Genomic DNA, 21,616 nt, shown 5'->3' on the forward strand with positions numbered 1-21,616 from the left:
ATGACATTCAACAGGTTATGTCGGAAAATGTGTGACGTGGCAAAACTGAGGGAGCGCGCGCAGGATGTAAGACTCGCTGTACGTCTTTAGTTGATTATATCTTCATGTAGACAGTGACATATAAACATAGTAAACGTAAATAACACTAAGTGGTGTCGCCCCCTTGTGGCAACACATGGTTAACTAACTAACTAACTAGATATATAAGGGGTGTTCAAAAGTGAGGCTCAGGGGCCATTTGTGGCCTCCTGACAGAATTTCTGCGTCCCGGGATTGGATATGAAGAGTCATTCAAACTTGGCCCTGCCAGCGCAGAACATTGATACAAACAGAAACTTTTTTTTTGTAATTAAGGGAAAAATTATTACCAATTAAAATCTTTTTACAATGGAAAATGCAAGAAAGTATTTGTTGTTTTCTTTCATAGTAAATAGGGTCACATCCGTCCAATTACTTAGAGTTAAAACCAGGTTAGGCAAATTTGGCTAAATCTGTTCTTATGGTTGAGAATAGAGTAAATTCTTCTGGGGTTTTTTTTTCCCCAACAGAGTCAAAAATAATTAAACTACATATCTTTCTCTTTTTGTGCAGAACCCAAAAAGATGCAAAACGTCCAGTTGTGCATTTAGTCAACCTTATTTGTATAGCATTTTCAGCACCGAGGCTGAAGTGAGCTTTATTAAGTGCTCTATTAAAACATTTGCAATTTTCTCAGAATCAAATTAAGCCTTATTTTATAGAAGTCAGATAACATATCAAGTTGCTTTGACTATTTGGTTTTGTGGCTATGACTTAATGCATCGTAATGGAACCTTGCAGGTGTGCGTCACTAGATGTCCAATCCAGCATCGATGCTTTTGCACCATAAAAACATAATTCAGTTACCAATTAAAAATGCAATAAATGTTACAAATGCCATCATCAAGAAAATATACTGAATTATGAATCAAAGGCAGCTCTAAGCAACTGGAGTTTTAGCCTTAATATAAACAAACTCAGTGTTTTGACTGTTTTCTGGAAGTTTGTTCCAGACTAAATAAATTGAGGTTTGTGGTTTTACCAAGATAAAATGTAAAAAAAAAAAAAGCTGAAAATGTTACCGCATTCTGAGTTAGAGATCAGTTAGTCACGTGGTTGTCACTCCCTCACCGCTATCTGTGACATGTTTACCTTCCTGACCGACTGAAGCCACTCTGGCGTCAAGCTGGGAATGGGTGTGTAAAAATTTAAAAATAAATAAATCGTCAGGAACTGATTAAAAGTGTCCTCTACCTTAATAACATCTATAATTAACTGGTTACTAGCAGCTTGAAGAGAATGAGTGCATCATGTGTGAATCACCGTGTCCCAGCGATGCCCTTCTACCAGGTCACTCTGTTTGAGCAACACAATGTCAACACGAGGCCTCAACTACATTTTAAAGTATTTTGCTGCAGTTGCTAAAGCAGCAACTGAGGACGAGTTCAAAAAGTCAAATTCACTTTAAAACTGACCGATAGAATATTAATGTTATAGGCAAAGAATGACTGGATAGATTTTTATTGTGAAAACATCAGGAAAAAGTAACAACGCTAGCTGTGCTTCCATTGACTGTATAATTTACATATTGAAATATAATTTGACGTATCAACAATAAGTTTGCTTAATGGACACAATTTCGAAAAAAATAGTTTAAAAAAAAGTTTAAATCTAGGATGAGGTGGTTTTAGGCGAAATTGGTTTATGTCGCAAAACCGCAATGAAAATACGAGGCACATGATTGACAACCGGATGTTGCCGCAAATCCCGTAAGAAGAAAATAACAGGAAGTAGTAAGGCCATGATGGTGCAGCGGCTTCTTACGAGAACAAACTTACTCACGTGATTTTCATTGCATGTCTTGCATAATTGCGAAATTGTGTTGTTTTTACATTGGTGGAAATATCGACAAAGTTTTGGGCACATTTGTAACGCAGCTACTTTTATGATCTTTACATTTAATTGTCAAATGTCTGTGGTACAAAACAATCCTGGTGGGAAGCATCAGAGTCTGATATGACAAAAAATGTGCAAAATCAAGCAAAAAAAAAAAAAAAGCAAGTTATTCTGCATTGTGGCACTCCTGACAAATTCTGGGAGTATGAATGCTTCATGTACTGTAAAAATTTCACATCCCTGAGATACTCAGCTGCTCAGCACATGCAGGACCTCACCCTGTTTCAAAAGCAGCAAATACTAATAATCCTATCTTTGTTGTTTCAGTAGGCTTAGGAAACAAAAAAATTCCTGATGGGAAGAATCAAAATTCCCACAAGTGTGAAACATCTTAAAACAGAAGGCTGCAACAAAGGATCTAAAACATCCACTTCAACCGGCAGGTCTCGGATCAGTAAATGTCCGTTAACGTTGTGACTGTGAGCGATCCGGACAGTTCTCCCACACTGGTGGGGCGCCAGGCAACAAACTTGACGGTTGTGTTTCTTGTAACCATCAGGAAGCCGTTGGAGCTGAAGCGACCGGGGATGTTTCCCACGTCGAGCCAGACGAAAGGAGCCACGGCGGCGGAGTGGAGGCTAACCGTGAAGCCCGACTCGTCCTCCTGAACCTTCGCCTGGCAGAGGAAGAAAAACAAAACAAAAATAAATCAACTAACACTTGAAAAGTTAAAGATAAGCAGTCGCTCATCTGTGTGGTAGATATAACCATGAATAGAGAAGTCTCAGTTGTTTTCCTTTTAGGTACTTTTGGCTTTCAAAACCAAACACAAACAGTTTAGAATCTTCTAGAAAGGAAACCAACTTCCACAGATCTGGGCGGCTGTTTATTCAGGAGAGTTCGACGTCGCAGCTAACAGGAAGGTGAACTTCTACTGTTAAGTTGCTGCGTTTCATCATTTTGAGGAGACCAAACGTAGGTCGAGGAATGTGGTGAAGTAGGAAGTGTTGGGAAACGTTCAGAAATCTCAGTCAACTGAAGAGTCAACTCACTGTACAGGAAAACATACAGGTAAATGCTATTAGCAATGCCAATCATGCTAATAGTGCTAACCATTCCATTTAAAAATTTTAAAATGCTAATTACTTTATTTTTTCATTTAAAATGTTAAAAAGGAGTTTAACTGCGGAGCTGTGTAGCATTGATGCATCTCTGCATTATGTCAGCTATGATATACTTTAATGTTACGGTCACTGAATGAATGATTTATCTGTCTAACAAGTAACCATAAGTCACAGCTATTTTCTCGCCACAGTGTTTATTCATGTCATAATAACTATCGTGATGTTTCGATTGTTAGTACAGACACGGTCTGAGGGATTTGTCTGGATTATCAAAATTTCAATGATGCAGAGGTGAAGTTTTGAAACCTTGGGTTGTTTCTGAGGAAGTCTGTGTTTACTTTACAATAAAAATGTAGTTAGGTCTGTTAAGTTTTCACCTTTGCCAGAGGGGGAAAAAAAAACATTTCTTTGCTACTTAAAGATGTTAAAGAGAAAAAGGAAACGGCTAAAATAGGAACTGGCAGATAAGAAGTTTACAAAACAATTTAAAAATAATATCACAAAACTTTGTGGATTATATCATCTATTATGTGTCTAAAATGAATTTAGGATATCTAGTTACAGTAATGTTGGGTCTCTGAAGCCCCACGGCGTCTTTGGGTGAGCAGAGGAAGTGGCGGTTGGTTGGGCCGTGCTGCACCCCGTCTTCATCTTGTAGGTGGAAGGTGAGCAGGCAGGTGAGGCGGGTGCAGTGACCGCACCCGGCCAGCAGGGCGGCAACAGACTGTTTGTAAATGACGGCAGCGCTGCCTCCAGATACCAGCAGTGGGCTTGATGTCAACGTGCAAACAGAGTCCAGGTCAGCCCAGGAGTACACTGTGACCTGACACACACACACACACACACACACACACACACACACACACACACACACACACAAAGAAAAAACAGTTTCTACTGATTTGTGACTGATAAAGAAAAAAATCAACACATGTTGACAGTGGTTTACATTAAGAAAAAAAAACAATCAAGACTCTGAAAGCAGTAATAGATTAAATCCATAAAAAGATACAAATAAAATAAAATAAATGTGCAAATATTCTGAAAAATACACATCTTAAAAAAATTACTAGGCATTATGGTCCTATTAGATGCCCTATAAATACATAAAGAGTTTTTTTTTGTACTTTTGTACCTTTTTTACAAAAAAATCTATAAATGTTTAGTTTATTCCTCATGGCATAAACTACACAAAGTATATTTTGTTTAAAATTTCTCATTATGATTTCAAACCTTGTAAAACTTTACACCTCATCACTCCAATGGTTTAAAGTCTTTATAAAGGGAAGTTTGATGAAATGCTACTGCTCTAGCTCTATGATGGTCATGATTTTTAAATGGATTGTTTTTAATTTGAGGTATCCTCAGTTTTATTGTTGAACTAAATTCAAAATGGCGTCGTATCCTTCTGAATCACCTAGAGATTCTCAACCCTAACTGAGCCACAAAATCATCAGAAAACAGAGATAATAAACTCCTGATCAAACCAAACTATACCTTATAGATGATGTTTGCTCAAGTCAAACACTAAATTTCCTTACATCAGAAAATGAGCAGGCTATTAGCTATGAGTTAAAACCACAGGCTGCGAAAGCGATTACAAACTGTCGCCATGGTGAGAAGAAACTGACATATGAACTTTAAGGAGCTACGAAAAAGTCCGGTATGAAATGTCCAAAACTGAAATTTTGTGTTATATCTTTGTTTTTACATTAAGGTTCAAAAATGTATTTAATCAAATGATAAATAAGATTCAAGCTCTCTTTAATTTGTAGATAAACTGGACATTTCATTTCCTTTAACTGAAATCAAAGGTTTAATTCAACTGGAGGGATTTTTGCTTTTCTTCTTAATGAGAAAATATCATAAAACAGTCTCTGCCTACTTGTCTCTCTCCTCTTCACAGTTATGTGTCACTGATACTTTTTGGAAAGTATCACCTAAAAATGTGTTAGTTTTTATGTTTAACTCATTTCAAAGGTGTACGAGTCGAAGCTAACCACAGCTCTGAGCTCCAGGTCATGACTCAGATCAGAGACGGCGTAGACCAACAGCGTGTCGTCGTCATCTTCGAAACCCACAGGAAGGACGGCGGCGAAGAAGTTCTGAGCAAAGTGGTGCAACATTTTCCACTTCCCACCGAACTCTGCACAAAGAGAAAGCAAAACCCGCAGTGTTGCCTCGCAAGTTCAACTGGTCTCCTTGAAACCATTAAGATAACAGTCAGAAAAATGTTGGTCGAAAAATGTAAACAGAGTTGCAAAAGAGTAAAAACAAGGTATTCCAAATAGAGGTTCACGCACCGATTGATGACCAGGACGGCGCCTGCCAGATGTCATTGAGTTGCCAGTAGAGGGCGCCCATTGTGTGACCTTTGCCCTCAATGATTTCACTTCGACTCCTCCGGTAAAACTCTGTCTGCGTCTTCACGCACTCGGCCTGCATGACCTGCGCAACAATCAAGACACAACGGAGATGACAAGACAGATTACTGAAATCACATTTTTATTATTGAAATAAATCACAACATATTTCAATTAAACATAAGGTTTAAACATATTCAAGGTTGTTTTTAATAACTTTCATTTTGTTATATGTTTACCCTTTAAAGTCTGTTAAACATTTATCATAAATTCTGATGTTTTTTAAATTATGTTTTCATTGTGTTTCATTAAACAGTTTTTGACTCATCGGCTTGTTTTCTAAATTTTTTTGTAGCATAATTGATACGTCAGGGTTCTGCGTTCGTTTCATTGTCATAACCAAAAATAACTTCCATAATCACAATAAAACTAATATTAAATGATACTTAAAAAGCATTCACAACTTTTAACAATTTAAGAAGCATATTACATATTTATATATTTCTATACATAACATGTTTACGCGATGCAGCAGATTGTTTTAGGAAAATATTTTGTTAAAGAAATAATCGTATCAAAAATGAGACATTAGGCGTTAAAGGGATTAATGACAGATTGATATTTTATATGGACATTTCCCTTGTATATCCACTACAGCAAAACCCCCATGAAGCTATAAAAAAACAAGAAAAAAATTGTAAAAGAGATGAAAATATGAATTTAAACTATAATTTCCGTACATCTTTGAATGCGTAGGACACCAGGTGTGTTGAGAGGTTTACCTGAGTGACGTACAGAGTGTCTGTAAATCTCTTCAGGGGAAACGTGGAGTTCGGCAGGATAAAGTGAAGAGCGGCCTGCTGCAACATCAGGTGGTTCCCGTCTTCGTGATGCTGACGGTGGGAAGAGAAATTGCTGCTGTAGCTCCAGTCGTCTTGCACAGAAACCTGAAAACACGGCAACAGGAAAAAGATTCAAACTGTGAAAAATGAATATGGAAGACCAGGTCGGTTCTTATTTCTCATAATCTAAAAATTCAGAGGGCGAACTGCAAAGACGCAAAATCTTACCAAGTGTTTTTGGTCTAGTTTTTAGTGCAAATATCTTAATAGTTCAAATAAAACAAAACAAATTTACAAGTAATTTTTCTGTAAGACACAGAAACTTGTTTTAAGTCAATAATTACTTAACATTTACTTTTAAAAAGTTCTAGTTTCACTGGCAGATTATTTTACTTATAAAATACTAAAATGTACATTTTGAAATCAATATCAAATAATTATTGAGTTAAAACAAGCTCTTAGATTTTGTTGAAAAGTTACTTGTAATTTACTTTTGTTTGATTTCAAGTGTGTTACAACCTAGATCAAAAATATTTGGTAAGATTTTGTTTTTTCAAACTTTTTACGCACCAATAAATGAGATTTACAAGTTCAGATCTGATCATTTCTACGCCTCCTTCCTCTCCCTGTGGTCAGATTTATATCTTTAACTTTGTATCTTATATTCAGGTGGAATTAGAAAACATTTCGCCCCGTTACAACCACTCCAACATATTTTAGTTAGATACGATGTGGAAAACCACGACAAAATAGCACACAATGTTGCAGAGGACAAACACTGATACATACATTTCAAATCTTTTTACAAATGATATGAAAAGTGTGGCCTGTATTTGTATTTAGCCTCGTATACCCTTTTATCTCTAAATAAAATAGGAATTTTTATGGTTAACTATCAACGATGACTTTATTTCCATTAAAGGCTAAATTTATGGAATGCACAAAAGAAACAACAAGCCTGACAGATTTTTGAAAATAGTGCATACAGTTTCTTTCCAATCCACAATTATGTGCTGGTTTGAATTGGTCTAGCAAAAAATCCTCAAAAAACCCATTAAATTTTCTGAAAACGTTGAACAAAACACTTCTGTTGAATTACCGGCTGCAGCGTGGAGAAAGACGGCCAGGACTGGAAGCCGTACTCGGAGGCAAAGCGCGTACGTGGGAACGTTTTCCAGTCCCAGCAGTCCAGGAAGTAGCTGTAGAAGTGAACGTCTCCGTAGTGGGGGTCATACGGGTTCGCGGCCACCCAGCCCTCCTGCTCCGATTCAGCCCCGTTGGTTGGACTGGAGACGAGAAACGGACGACTTGGGTCCTCCTGGAGTGGATATATGTTGTTAAATATGATTTTCTCAAAGTTTAAAAAAAAAAAAAATCCCCCTATTAACACTTTCAAATCTCAACCATGTGTCAAACTCAAGGTTCAGGGACCAAAACCAGGTCGCCTTAGCTTTTTATCTGGCCCTCTACATTTCAGTGGGACCCATAAATTAATCCTTCAAGAAAAGAGTTGTGTGCTTAAATAATATCAATCAAGTCACATTGATGTTCAACAATTTTGATAAGTTTGCTACCAAATCACATCAATCAGTCGAACGTTTCTCCTAGTGTATTATAAGCCTGGTGGGCCACCAGGCTAAACATCTTTTTTTTTTTAAATAGGGTTTTGTATACACAACTAACAGTCACAGTAAAGACAGATTAAGCTAGGTTCGTAGTTAACGCTTAGCAGGTTTTATGAAGGAAATCCACAGTCCAAGTTTTTCATAATTCTGTGATCGTGGAAAATTCATGCAAAATCAACAAATCTCCACATATTTTGTGCCAATTCATAATTGTGTTTATTGCAAATTTTCAGCAAAATTTTTCAAAAACATCGGGTTTATTTGATGTCAACTCCCACCTGCAGGTGGCAGTGTTTCTTATATCTACTAATTGATGTTAAGTTATAGTCTGTGATCGATAGCATAGCAAAAAGTCACATTATATAGAGCTAAATTGAGGTCATAAATTAAAAAAAAAAAAAAAAAATGAAATAAAAATAAATATTTGAAACTGAAAAAAGTTTTTAAACTAAAAAATAAACTACACTTAAGATTCAAAGTAGATTTTTGTTTCAGTTTAAAGTTTTTTTTCCACTTTCAAATCTTTTTCTATCTTTTTTTTTTCTTGTGAACAAACTTTATGGCCCCAATTCGGCTCCATAAATCTACCACCATACACAAGCTCAAATATTGCTAAAATATTTCTAAATTAACAGCACAGCATCATAAAAATCATTGTGAAATATTTGAGGGACGGATCAGTGTAGTAAGTTATTCAAAATGATTTAATTTTAAGAAGACAGAGCTCCTTTTTTATTTTTATTTTAACAGTCTGTTACTGGGTTTTATCAATATGTTCTGGCACGGCCGTCCCTTTAAGAATATTCATTATCTTGATTTGGCCTTAAATAAAACCCCTCAAACTCTGACCTGCTGGACGATCCGCCGGATGTTGTTCACATAAAGAGTCACATAATCCTTCACGTATGTCGGCTTTAGGGAAGCCGGGATGTTGAACCAGTTCGTCGCCAAGGCAGCTTCATTTTCATTGTTCCCGCTCCAAATAATAATGGAAGGGTGCGACTTCAGGCGCTGCACCTGAAAAGCAAAAACAGTGAGCGCCACCAGTCCACAGCGTGGATGTTTCTCTGATCAGCTTTGCATTTCCACGTGCAAACGTTCCCGTTTACAGACGGGAAACAAACGGAAAGTGGATCGTGTCGCCGTGTTGCCTCACCTGCTGGACCACCTCTTCTCTCACCGTCTGAATGAAGTCGTCCTCGGTGGGATACATGGCACAGGCGAACATGAAGTCCTGCCAGACCTAAACACACATGGTTTAATGCTATAAATATTTAGAAATTTGTGTAGTTTATATATAAACCCATTTTTATAGTAAACGGGTTTCTTGATTGAGCAATAAAATGACACTTTGTGAGTGGAAAACACACAGTACTGCCCCTTTAAGAAGTTTTTTGGGAACTTTTAGGTCATGGTTAAACCCACATTATGTAATATTAACACGCTATTTTACGTACATTTAAAACTTAAGATGTGTTTTTAAAACAGTTACATAATTATAGACATAATTTTTATAATTATAAAATAAGTTTTGCTATATAATTATAGCAAAACTGAAGCTCATTTCTGAGCTTCAGTTTTGCGCTTCTTGTTTCTGATGTTGAACACTGCAGTTTCTGAACGTCATCTTCTCATTACTAACTGGATGTGATGAATCTGTGCAGTCGGTAGACGTTACCATGACTCCCAGCTCATCGCAGATGTCATAGAACAGGTCCTGTTCATACACGCCTCCTCCCCAGACCCGCAGCGCGTTCATGTTAGCGTCGACAGCCGACTGCAGCAGGTTTCTCAAGCTGCAGGGCGAACGGAGCGAGATCTTAGGAAGAATGTGATGTAAAAAAAAAAAAAAAAAGGAGTTTATTTAAGTAGAACTCTGAAAAGGAGCGGCTGACCTCGCCGGTGTCACTTGGTCCTGGAAGGAGTGAGCTGGGATCCAATTGGATCCTTTAAGGAAAACGGGTCGGCCGTTGATGCGGAAATAGAAGCTCAAGCCCAGAGAACCGGCGACCGGCTCCTGGATGAGTTCCACAGTGCGAAAAAACACCTGCAACAGAGATCGTAATTGAAGACATTACATTTTTTATTATTTTAAGTTTAATTCTGCAAGTCTAATAACTTCCAGCAGCCAAGTTTCCTTTGATTCTAACATAAACCTGTGGTGAGAAATTTACTTAAGATTTTGAAGCCTGAAGGGTGTGTGAGGTAAGGGTGGGCGGTACAGACTTAAAAGTTTATATTTTGTGATATTTATTGTGATGATAATAAAAGTGACATAAAAAAGGATTTAAAACTTCTTTACAGTCTTTTTTTCGGCAAATGTATGGATGAGACTGCTTGTTAATAAAAAATAGTCCCTAAAGCACAAACACTGCTCATAAAAACACTAAATAGGCTTCGCTGGGACACTAGTTACACAAAGAAATGTTTTTTATGACTAAACTGCACATAGTAAACGTATTTAATAAGATTTATGGATTTATTGATGCTTTCAGGAAACAGAGGAGAAAATGGAATAATAACCATTTTCAAACATCATTAATTGTAATTTATCACTGTAACAATAAATCCAAATTCCTGTAATCATACTAAAATTTTCACGACGGTAGTTTGATCGTAAATGCCAGCCTGCTGCACTGCAAGCAAAACTGAAAACCAGAGGAAGAGCCTGACCCTGGATTCTTTGTGCAGGACCAGAAACGTCCCCTGAAAAGCCCTGACAGTGAGCAGGTAAGCAGGCTGATCGCCGAGTCCACTGGGCCACCAGAGCTTCACCTCTCTGATCTGGACAAAACAAGAAACAAAAAACCCCAAAAGAGGATTAAAAAAAAAAAAAAAAGATAGGAAAAGGGATTATTTAAATCTAAAAACTTCAACAGCGCTGTAGAGGGGGCACCTGGTTGATGTTTAAGGTGAAGCTGTAGTTGAACTTTCCCTGGAGGAACGTTGTCGGGGCAACTCGTTTTGAGTTCAGCTCAGATACGGAGATTTCTACTTTGCCGTGGAACGACTGAACTGCGTCAACCAGAAGCTCCACCTGCAGCCTCCACTGAGACGAGCTGCGATCTGGACCAGCAGAACACAGAAACAAACAGGACCATTTAATGTCCTCTGAGATTCCTTTAAGATTCAGCCCATGTCTGAAAGCGTGTTTCCTCTTTTTTTATTTGTAGTTCTGAGCAAGAAAATGAGTCGGTGATGGATATCAGATGGAACTTACTGTACAGAGGAAGAGAGGAAAGCTGGACAAGCTGCAGGATGTCGAACGCCTCCAGTCGGACTCCTTTCCAAAGGCCCATGGTGGGAAAGGAAGGGCCCCAGTCCCAGCTGAAGGAGCTCTGCTCCTGCGTTAAAAAAGACAGAGATGAAGATCAGCTTTAAAGAAAATAGAGACGTTTTCACGTGAGAGCTACAAACTTTAAGGGAAATTCTTAGGATCCTTTTTTTTTGGTGATAAACCAACAGGCAGCGATGCATCGACTTGTGGATTGAAGAAGTTTAGATAAAAGAAATAAACACAGTTTGAACAGAGCATGAATACGGTGAAATACGGTGGTGGCAGCATCATGCTGTTGGGATGTTTATTCACAGGAACAGGAAAGCTGGTAAAAGTTGACTTGAAACTGGTTTCGCACGACGAGCGAAAACATACAACGGAACGATTAAAACAACAAAGCAGGGCTTAAACGATTAATCGTGATCAATTGATGATTGAGATATTCGTCGAGCAATTTAGTAATCGCTTAATCAACTTGAGTTTTCAGACAGGAAAAAAATTGACATTTTTCTGAAATAACAAAACAAGACAATAACTAAGCTAAAACTGTGCAAAAGATATATTTTGGACTTGATAGAAAAAAAACGTAACTTATCAGTGAAGACGCACAGTTTTAGGTTCACCTGGTACAAAAAATTTACCAACCAACTACACAGTACAGCTACACCGTGCTAATGTTTGAAGTACTTTTTTTGTAGCTTTAGCTTCATCTTTTTATTCTCTTATTTTAAAAAGGAATGGAATTATTTTTTCATTTGATTTTTTTCTAATGTATTCTTATCTTGTATCACTAACTTTTTATCTGATTAATCGTCAGAATAGCTGATTACTTAAATAACCATTAGTTGCAGCCCGACATCAAAGATGCATGTGTGAGAATGATCCGGTCAGAAGTCCAGACCCACATCGGACGGAGAATCTCAAGACAATCAGACAGAAAGGAAAACAAAGTACGGGCTGAAATTTTTTGTCTACAAACAAAATTTTGTCGTTTTGTATTCAAGGCAAAACCATATTTCCTTCTTACTTTTCGAATGAAATTGACGTGACATTCGCCTTTCTGGACGTCTGGCGGACATTCAGGAGGGACGGCGTAGGAAGAGTGAGCGTTCCTCCGCTCCGCGGCGTACAGGACCGGAGAAAGGAAAGCCACTTCCAAAACGTTCTCGCCGTCTTTCAGCAGATCTCTGACGGAGAAGTCCTGCTCTCCAAACAAACGAGAGAGAGTTTTAAAGAGACGGTACACTGGTACAGATCAACACCGGACCCGCTTTCGAGCCGAACTCACATATCTGCGAAACATGTTGTCTGTCTTCCCCAGGACGATCCCGTTAAGAGAGACGGACGCGACTGTGTCCACGCCATCGAAGATAAGGAGCGCCTTCTGCTTGACCCTGATGTAGCGGAGAATAAATAAACGGGTCATAAAAATCAACCAACAATATTACAAACGAGAACACTGACCGTATCTGAGGAGACGCAGTGAATGTGGTCGTATATGTCCAGTTGTCAAGGGCGATCCATCGGTACATAACATCGTTAAACCTGAAATATGGGTCCTAGAATTAAAAAGCAAAACATGAATTAATTGGACATCACCAATCAAAAAACTATTTTACAACTTAAACAACATTTTTCTCGGCAACTCACGCACAAAATTAGAATATGTGTAAGACAAATTATACAATGCCATTTTTCTAAAAGGTAATTTAACATTTGGAGCTCTAAATAAGTTTTGTTTAGTCCAACTGAGAGCAAAAATGGCTTTTTTGGATGTAATAATTGCACATGCCTGCTTTAGTACATTAAGTTTAATGGTATTTATGTCTAGAACTGAATAAATTATTTTCAGCTTATAAAGCAACATCATATTCTCACAATTACACAGAAAAAAAAAATAGAAGGACGGACCCTGGTTGAATTCCCGGCCTGGTACTGCGGTTCTCTCCCAAAGTCCAAAAACATGAGTATTAAGTTCATTAGTTTGTCTAAACTATATGGCGTAAAATTTACACCAAAGGGAGCACTGCTTTTAAATCATAAAGTGTGTGTAACATATTGAATGTGCAATGAGGGTGTAACTCAGTGACCACAAGGGCATTGTATGGAAAGCCACATGGGCCATAAATCGGTATATTTACAGCATGTCACGTAAAACCCCCCACCAGTTGTTTATGGCTTAGAATGCCATAAAATACAGCAAAAATCCATTCACATTTTGTAAGACTACCTGGTGAACTAATACACTCCACACGTGCATTGAGTGTCCAATGCGCTCCTGGTCACTGAATTGTGCATGTATGCATGGGGACAGTCAATACAGGCTTGTGGTGAATTAAAACCACAACTTCTGGTGTAAATTTGACACCATAAAATGGCCCCTTGTGATTCTCCAAGGTTTAGCAGGTATAGACTATGGATGAACTTTTAATCAAAGGTCATGTCAAGATTTCTTTGTTTTAGCGTTCCTCTTCCCTCTGTATCGTCCAGAGTCCTGTGCTCTATCTCATGCTCTCTTCTCTTCAGCTCAACTCACTGATTTTCTATAGTCTGGGGATTGAACTGGGTGTAGAAAGTCAATCAAAAGAACCACCAATAATCCATTTTCAGTTTTCTACCAGAGGTTGCTACATTTTTTTGTATAAACTCTCAAGGGATAATTTGGTATCCGTGTCTCATCAAGGCAACAAAAAGTCATGGATTACTAATTAGAAATTACTATTAAGTCTAATGATGTTTGTATCTCTGTTTGGCTTTCTAACAATACGGTCAGACAGAGGTTTAAAGAGGGGCAGCAAAAGCAAACAACATGGATTAGTAGTGCTTTGCCACCTCACCAGCACCCAGAACATGTTATCATCTTTGCTGCCCAGATAATGAGTTGCTAGCATGTCATGACATTGAAGAGATTATAATTCTTCAGTCTGAGGCCTCCACAGATTGCTGCCAAGGCTGACTGCTACATGAATCCTTCCTGTATCAATATTTCAAAATGGCTCTTTGAAGATACAAGTTATACTTAACTTCCCTCTGGGATTGGTAAAGTATTTTTTAATGAATTGAATTTAAATCGACTTAAATGAAAACCCCTTTTTCACATTTATTTAAAATGATGGTCAACGAGATCCCAATAACTCAACATAATTTAAAAAATTTAAATTACTAATATGGGAAAGTACTGTAAATACTGCCTCTAAAGCTTAGGGACTATTCTGCATTGCATCAGGAAACACCAGCAACGATTTTTATTCCTGCGGAACTTTCTATACAAGCCGTATGCTTAGTAAATTAGCAAAAATGTTTACGGATGTCGCTCCGCCGGAGACCTGACAGCTTTTCTGTTAACTCTTGAGTTCATGGTACATAAAAATAAAATTTTCCTTCCTACCTGGATGTACTGCTGCCGTTGCAGGGCGGAGTGAACGCAGCCAGGTACCTCCGCAGGCAGATGCAGCGACCCGTTGGAGTTTGACAGCCTCCATTTTCCGTTCAGACTCAGCTGCAGTCGCTGCTCCTCTCCTGAAGAGAAGGCCGGAAGAACTCCGACAACTAGCCACAGCAAACCCCAGTTTAAAGGAGTCCAAACCTGCGCCATGGAGGTAGTTTACATGCCCATGACTGGTTTGATATATGAAGAGCACTTCCGTGTTGGTCACGTGACAAAACCTGTGACGGTCAGCTGACGGCGGATGAATATTAGTAGCGCGAAAACGAGTTTTCTTTTAAGCACACACAAAAAAGGCCGTCACACTGGTATTCTGTTAAAATATATATATATATATATATATATATATATATATATATAAAAATACTAATGTCGCACATTTTTTAAAGTAGCATTTTGCCAGTATTTAAAGCATTAGGTAGGTTGAGTGAAACTGGTGCAAAACCAAATTTTATAATTCCACAGCAACAATTACATTTTTCATTTAAAATTAGAAACAGGAGTTCCAAAAAATTGTATGCAAGGACTTGAAAAATTAGCCATTTCAGTTAAATTTCGTTTGCGAAGGACATTTTTCTCAGCCTTAAATGGGAATGGGCGGGGCTAAAGGCTTGGTAGACAAATCAACCAATAAGAAGCCAGTATTTTCAGACAAGTCATTGTGGCCATTTAAAAGACAGCTGTCTAAGTCTACATTTTTTCAGTTTATGAATATATTAAATCATTTTTCCAACCCAATGAAATTGGTACTTTCAGCACTAGATGCAGGTGCAAATATATGCTTTTATTCAGAACTTGAGTGTTTTCTATGGAATCGTTCAGAGACTGATCACAATGTATTCAATCCCATTTGTAATCAAACCACTTTATTGCAGTTAGTTCCACAGATTTTTACCCACAGCATCAAACTGAGCAAAGATTACATTTTTTTGTCATTTCTCATTGATGAAAAACGGCATCAAAAGAATATAGTTTGGAGAAACTTTATTGAAGGGAAAACTAAAAAGAAACAGAGCCATGAGTTGATTATCAACCCTTCAGCTTTGCATCAATATTTCAGGGCTACAAGAAGACAGTGTTTGAGTGGGCATAAAAATGAAAAGTAAAGAAAAATGCTCATCTACTGGCTTCTAAATAACAGAAAAAAAGAAATGGAAAGCATTTGTGAAGAACCAATTTTTTTCTCCCCAACTGTTCAACCTTACAATTCACTTAATTTGCAGAAACATCAGATATAATAGCCTACCTTTATTAACATGCATAAAATACAACATTGAAGTTCTTATATTTGTTTCCTTAACATTGATATATGCTGCTCTGCTTCTCTGTACACACTTTGACAGTGGAATAAGATACACTTATCAGATAACAGATTCCTACACTACTGATCAGAGAAACGAACTGATGTCACCTCAGTTCATGAGATGCAACCAGCAACCAGTTTCCTCAAGCTCAAATTCTGCTATCTGATAAAATGCAGAATTATACCAATTAGGGGAAAAACTTGAAATTTTCAAGATACTGCAAGCTCAAAAAAAGCAGGGGAAAAAATAATAATTTTTTTTTTGGAAACCTGGCTTCCAGAAGAGAAATGCAGCGATCCAAGACAAAAATCCAGCCGGATGACAATTTGGAGAGAGCATTGTGGGATTGATTTTTCAGCAGTTTCAGGAGAACAGCTGCGTCAAGAGTTTTGAAGTGTGGAAATTATTACAATGTGTCGAGCGCACTCACATGGGTGTTGAGATCTATGATTTTTTTTAACCTTCTGTTCAACTCAAAAAGGAGTCACAATTTGACAGAAACTGGCATGTAACCTACAGAGAAAACACTATCTTCTTATGAGCGTGCAGGTGGGGGAAAAAAAAGAGGTAAAATGCATTGATTAACCAAAAATACAGTGAAAAAAACAAAAAAACAAAACTGAATCCCGTAATTTTAAGTTTGAACCAGCAACAATTTCCACCTGCTCTTCAAACGATGTCATCACATTGCATACTTCTGTGTCCATTCTTTTGCCATTTTGACGTATCTGTGGGGAGAAAGAGTCGTTAATTGTTAATACCAATATTTCAGATTCAGCGGGGAGGTTGTCTAGCTTTAGACTTCTTTAAAACACATGCACCTTCAGGTCAAAAACATGTCCTACATTATTCACTCGCATGTCAGGGATTGTCTCCATTTCCATAAATGGAGACTTGAGAAATTATCTTCATGCTGAAGTTAGTAATCTTTCACATGCACACATACCCTGTTCTGATTTGTTAAAATACAAATCCTTATGATGGAAGACCATTTTAGAACACTTTTCATCCATATATGGAAGAAGATGTTGGTATTTTTTGTACGTTTCACAGATAAATAGAGATGCACCAACGATTCAGCTGCCACCTGTTTGGAAACTCAAAAATTGGATCTTTTTTCCTGATCATTGAATGCACCCTAGCAATTGCTACCAGGCAACACTGATACACAAGACACTTTAGTTTGGGTGACATTAAATAAAGAAGACAGCTTTCTACTATCAGATTTATCCTTTTTAATGTCCAACATGTCCGAGTTACAACATGCTGGATGCCTTTTGGAAATCTTAAAGAAAAAATATATATACACTGCTACTGGCTTTGTCAATCATTATTAGAAGATATCAAAGACTGTTTACAGATGTTAATCTCTTGTCTTTGCTTCAAAATGAGTTTTATACCAACTGCTATAAACAAGTTTGAATGCCTTTCTTATATTACAGATAAGATCAATAATAAAAAAAAAAATCAGCCAATATTAGTGTCAGCAAAAATTGGCCCAAAAACATTTTAATTGGTGCATATTTGAGGTGAACAATATGGCTGAAAAACATATCATGATACAAGCATTTCATATCAGTTTATTGATTAGGTTTTTTGTTCTAAATGTATGAAATGGTGGTATAACATTTCTTCTTTTAGCCACAGTTTTCACTCCATGCTTTTTTTATTTTTTAAGTGCTTCTGAGAGGAAACTTAAACTACTGCTGCTGGGCAAATTACCCAGCACATTGTTGCTAGGTAACAAAAGAGTGAGTTAGTTGACATCATTCACCAATGGCTAAAGTCTTTCCTCTGATCTGGATCTGCCGTTCCGGATCAGAGTTTGGTGAAATGATTGGATATTCTATCAGATGCTTTAGGTATTGAGATTGACCATGTATCCGTAGCAATATATTAATTGTTTTATTGTCCAGCACTAGTGCGTCTCTACCAAAAAAAAAAAAATACAAAAAAAAAATCTGAATTTCATTTTGCACAGAATGATCTTGTGTCTAAGTGTCAAAATAAAAATGGGTAAAATTTGTAAGCATAAATCAAAAGAACAACAAATAGGTTCCTGTATATCTTATGGAACAATTTGACTAATAAGTTTTTTCCCCTTTTATAAACACAGACACAAGCCTCTGGTTAGGCCAGTGAGGTCAGAGCATGGCAGCACATCCAGTCTCATAGCAGCAGCCAAGATGCAGCTCCAGCCCTTCACCTTACCCTAAAGCATGGCATATTTTGTTGTCCACTCCTGAGCTAGTTTATTGTACCTAACAAAGTGAAACCAGATTACATAACAGATCCCAACCATTTTAAAGTTACAACTATATATACAAAAAAGTCAAATATCGTTTCTAACACACCATAAATATATATATATAGTTTAAATGACTGTTACCCAGATACACAACTGGCTCATTTTCAAGTTTATTCGAAATGTGTACTTACTTCTGACTATCTGTTTTGTAGATTCGTGCAATCTCTGGCACTAGTGGGTCGTCGGGGTTTGGGTCACATAGGAGTGAGCAAATGGAGAGAAGAACTGAAAGAAAAATAAAAAACTTTACAAATAAGCCATTCTAGATATTCAATGTCATTTTCTGTATTTTTGACTTAAATGTTGTCATCACGGCCTTGCTCTTGTCAGACTGCCCCAGGGCAGCTGTGGCTACTGTCCAGTAGCTAGCCACCATCAGTGTGTGAGTGACTGACTAATGTGAAACGTTTTGGGTCCTCTGGTGTTGATAAAGTACAAAACCATTTAGCATTTCTGTCAGTGTCTTTTGTATCTAGCATTGTCATTTAACCTGACCACATAAGACAATCATCTCAAAACATAAACTTAAGACTTCATACATGTGTATATAAAAAATAAAATGATGAAAAAAAATCTAAATCTCACCACTTGAGTCACATGAATACTAGTACCTTTAGAAATAGTAAGTGCTGGAGACCACTGTGATCTGAGAATATCCAGACAGATACTGCCGTTACTGTTAATATTTGGGTGGTAAATTCTTGTTGTGAATGCAACCTGAAGGGAAAGAGGAAAAAAGAACAAAAGCATATACAACGTTAGATAAAGCAAAGCTGCACACGTTTATTACATATTTCAAATTCCTTTTTCCAGAGCGGTGACAGTCTGCTTCTGGAATGACAGGTTTCCGAAACAACAAATGGGTTCCAAAAACCAGTTTGATTTACAAGAGCTGCATTTGATGAAAAGATTTAATAAAAAAAAAAAAAAAAAAAAAAAAGGACAGTAACTTTCCACAAAAATTGTTTTCACCACAACCATGTGGTGTGTCAGCTTACCTTGGGTGGTTTGAAGGGGTAGTCTGTTGGAAAATGAATTGTCAAGAAGAAAACTCCTCCCTGATATGGACTGTCGCTCTGAAACAACATGGACACAGTTTTTGCTTTAGAAAAGATTCATGAACACTTCCTGAACGCAACTCTCCAACATTATCAAGTCAAATTTTGACCTTTTATCTTACGGACGCATTCAAAGGCAGCCAAGAACGCCATTCCGGTTTATGTAGGTGCACAACTATTATGTCATAAAATACTTACTGGTCCCATGATTGTGGCCTGCCAGTGAAACACTGCAGAGAACAGAAAGCAAAGCGTTAGAAAATGGTGAAAGGTCACAGGTATGTGATCTGACGGGAAGTATTCAGCCGGAGATTTCTAATAGCTTCTCGACAGTAAATGTTTGTGTTCCCTCTGGCTGTGCAACTATGTAAAATAGATTTTATAGACAGAAGACTAGAATCTGCACATTCTGCTTTCGTCAACCAATCAAAACGGTGATTCCCCCCAGTTTTTAAATTTGACATGAGAAGACAGTTTGGGCATTTTAGTCAATTATTAAATCCAATAGCCATGTTTTCTGATCCACTTTCTTTTGATTTTGAGTTCCCCCCCCCCTCCAGTTTCTTTCAAATTCAAAACAAAAATCACTACCGCATTTTTTTTTTATTAAAACAATTAATACAGCAGAGGAGCAACAACAACAAAGATCAAAACTTAAACTGGTATGTCAGGATAAGCCAGAGCTGTACATCTTTACAAATTATATTACATTAGTAAATTAACAGGTTATTTTTGAAAAATAATGTGGCTGAAATGAAAGGTAAAAACTTACTGTCATCACCCACTGGGCCAGCTGAGCACTGTGCTGGAGGGTCACGAGCCAGGTCATTAAGTTCCTATAATAATAATTTAAAAAATAGATAAAACAACCAATTAGCTGACAATAAAAGGTCAATGTTACTATTTAAAAGTGGTGTAAGGAACTGAGCTTTTAAAACCCTGAGTTTAAGTGTCAAAATAATTTCCTTTCCCCAATATCCACTGACCCTGTTGACCCCCTTTCTATTCTCCAGTTGCATCTGTGGACCACCTACCATCATTTTACACTGTAAACTGGAAAATTCACCCCATGTACGCGCCGTAAAAAGCCACCCTGTTATTTATGGGTATACAGCTATTTTGGAGTGAGGTGGAAGAATTGCCCCACCCCGGCCTTCAGACACCATTTCACAAACAAGTTAAGGGATTTCCGTGAAGGAATATTCTAGAGTGAAGAAATAAAGCTGACCTGTCAACACTTTTAGTGTTAGTGTCCATTTCACAGCTCGACGTAAATGTAAATATAGGTAAATGAGTACGAGCAATTTCCCAGGAAATGTATCATTTCACCCGGCCTGGAGTACAAAGACGGATTCAGAAAGTAAAAAAAAAAAAAAAGAAAAAAGAAAATGAGTCATGGAGTCCGAGTATTGCGACTGGAAATGTTCGCAACTGCCGTATTCAGCACGAGCTCTGGGCGACCAGAAGGCCCGAAACCGCGCGTTGTGTGTGAAGGTATGAAGAACTGTGACAACTATGCGACATCTTGTTGTCAACCCGTCTCGATGAACAAAGTTAGCCTGTAACTGGAACTGCTAACAATAGCCAACGAGCCGCCTGGTGTTTAGCGAATAAACCTTAACCGACGTATGTCAGCCCTAGCCGGTAAGAACGAAGTTTATAAGAAACACACAAACCGGTGACCAACTAAACTCAAAATTCATCAAAGTGGCGTACGTGAAAGAACTGTGAACTTGACGCTTCCTCGAACACGCATCACCGCCTGCTTTCACAGAATACGGCTGCATTGTGGGTGGCTAGCCCGGCTAACGCGACTAGCTAACATTTTAACGACGGTGTCTTACCTTGTGAATCCTTTTCAGAGCCATCCTTTTTCGGTGTTCTCGTCTTTACGGTGAAGGTTTTTCGATCCAGCTACTGAATGTCAGCTGTAATCTGCCAGGGCGATTCGTTCAGTTGGAATAACTGACGCTGGGTCAACTCGGCGGCCTTTCTTCTTTAGCTAGCGCAGTTAGCTGGCTAGCTAGCGTGCTAAAACTACGTATGCGCGGAGTTCAAGCACCAGATGTTACGCTCTCTTCTGATAAACTGCTCTTTTTCGCACAGCGGTAGTTACTTATACAAGACTCTTGGTATCCACGTTTGAAACTAAATAAGTGCCTGTATCGATAAAAAAAAAGTCGTTAGTCGACTGCGCTCCTCTCGTTTTGGTTTCGGTCGACGCTGTTAGGTAACTAGCGGCTGTCTACATATATGTGAAGCTTTATGACGATGGGAGGCGGTCCTAACCGCGGGTGACGCAGCGGATATGATGGCAAATTGGGTGCAAGCCCACAGTAAAACTAAACTAGTCAGG

General features: G+C 37.9%; 2 protein-coding genes across 2 annotated transcripts; both read right to left on the reverse strand.

Moving 5' to 3' along the window:
• Positions 1-1,523: 1,523 nt before the first annotated feature.
• On the reverse strand, positions 1,524-14,822 carry manba (mannosidase, beta A, lysosomal). The gene is made up of 17 exons (XM_014989372.2): positions 14,534-14,822; positions 12,610-12,704; positions 12,434-12,539; positions 12,173-12,346; positions 11,089-11,212; positions 10,765-10,934; positions 10,542-10,652; positions 9,764-9,915; positions 9,547-9,664; positions 9,025-9,111; positions 8,718-8,885; positions 7,343-7,561; positions 6,184-6,348; positions 5,342-5,486; positions 5,039-5,184; positions 3,601-3,861; positions 1,524-2,590 (listed from the first exon to the last, which is right to left on the reverse strand). Exons 1-17 carry the CDS (start codon positions 14,738-14,740, stop codon positions 2,366-2,368), a joined length of 2,673 nt encoding a protein of 890 aa, XP_014844858.2. The 5' UTR covers positions 14,741-14,822; the 3' UTR covers positions 1,524-2,365.
• Positions 14,823-15,434: 612 nt separating this feature from the next.
• On the reverse strand, positions 15,435-21,508 carry LOC106919162 (ubiquitin-conjugating enzyme E2 D2-like). Its single transcript, XM_014989356.2, has 7 exons — positions 21,105-21,508; positions 20,033-20,096; positions 19,459-19,490; positions 19,201-19,278; positions 18,814-18,919; positions 18,334-18,427; positions 15,435-16,622 (listed from the first exon to the last, which is right to left on the reverse strand). The coding sequence occupies exons 1-7, from the start codon at positions 21,126-21,128 to the stop codon at positions 16,577-16,579; spliced, it is 444 nt and encodes a 147-aa protein (XP_014844842.1). The 5' UTR covers positions 21,129-21,508; the 3' UTR covers positions 15,435-16,576.
• Positions 21,509-21,616: the final 108 nt, after the last annotated feature.

This window comes from Poecilia mexicana, unplaced genomic scaffold (assembly GCF_051168715.1).
Source record: "Poecilia mexicana isolate PSO_F unplaced genomic scaffold, ASM5116871v1 scaffold_22, whole genome shotgun sequence".
NCBI classification, from domain to species: Eukaryota; Metazoa; Chordata; class Actinopteri; order Cyprinodontiformes; family Poeciliidae; genus Poecilia; species Poecilia mexicana.

Bases quoted from the DNA above. Each gene is read 5' to 3' on its own strand.
- manba (XM_014989372.2), bottom strand. From the start codon at position 14,740: ATGGCGCAGGTTTGGACTCCTTTAAACTGGGGTTTGCTGTGGCTAGTT. The intron at 9,916-10,541 runs GTCAGGCTCTTC...TCTCTGTTGCAG, and splicing joins TCCTGCACAAAGAATCCAGG to GTGTTTTTTCGCACTGTGGA. The intron at 8,886-9,024 runs GTGAGGCAACAC...TTTGCTTTTCAG, and splicing joins GAGAAGAGGTGGTCCAGCAG to GTGCAGCGCCTGAAGTCGCA.
- LOC106919162 (XM_014989356.2), bottom strand. From the start codon at position 21,128: ATGGCTCTGAAAAGGATTCACAAG. The intron at 19,279-19,458 runs GTAAGTATTTTA...ATGTTGTTTCAG, and splicing joins AGGCCACAATCATGGGACCA to AGCGACAGTCCATATCAGGG. The intron at 18,428-18,813 runs GTACTAGTATTC...TTTTTCTTTCAG, and splicing joins AGCACTTACTATTTCTAAAG to TTCTTCTCTCCATTTGCTCA.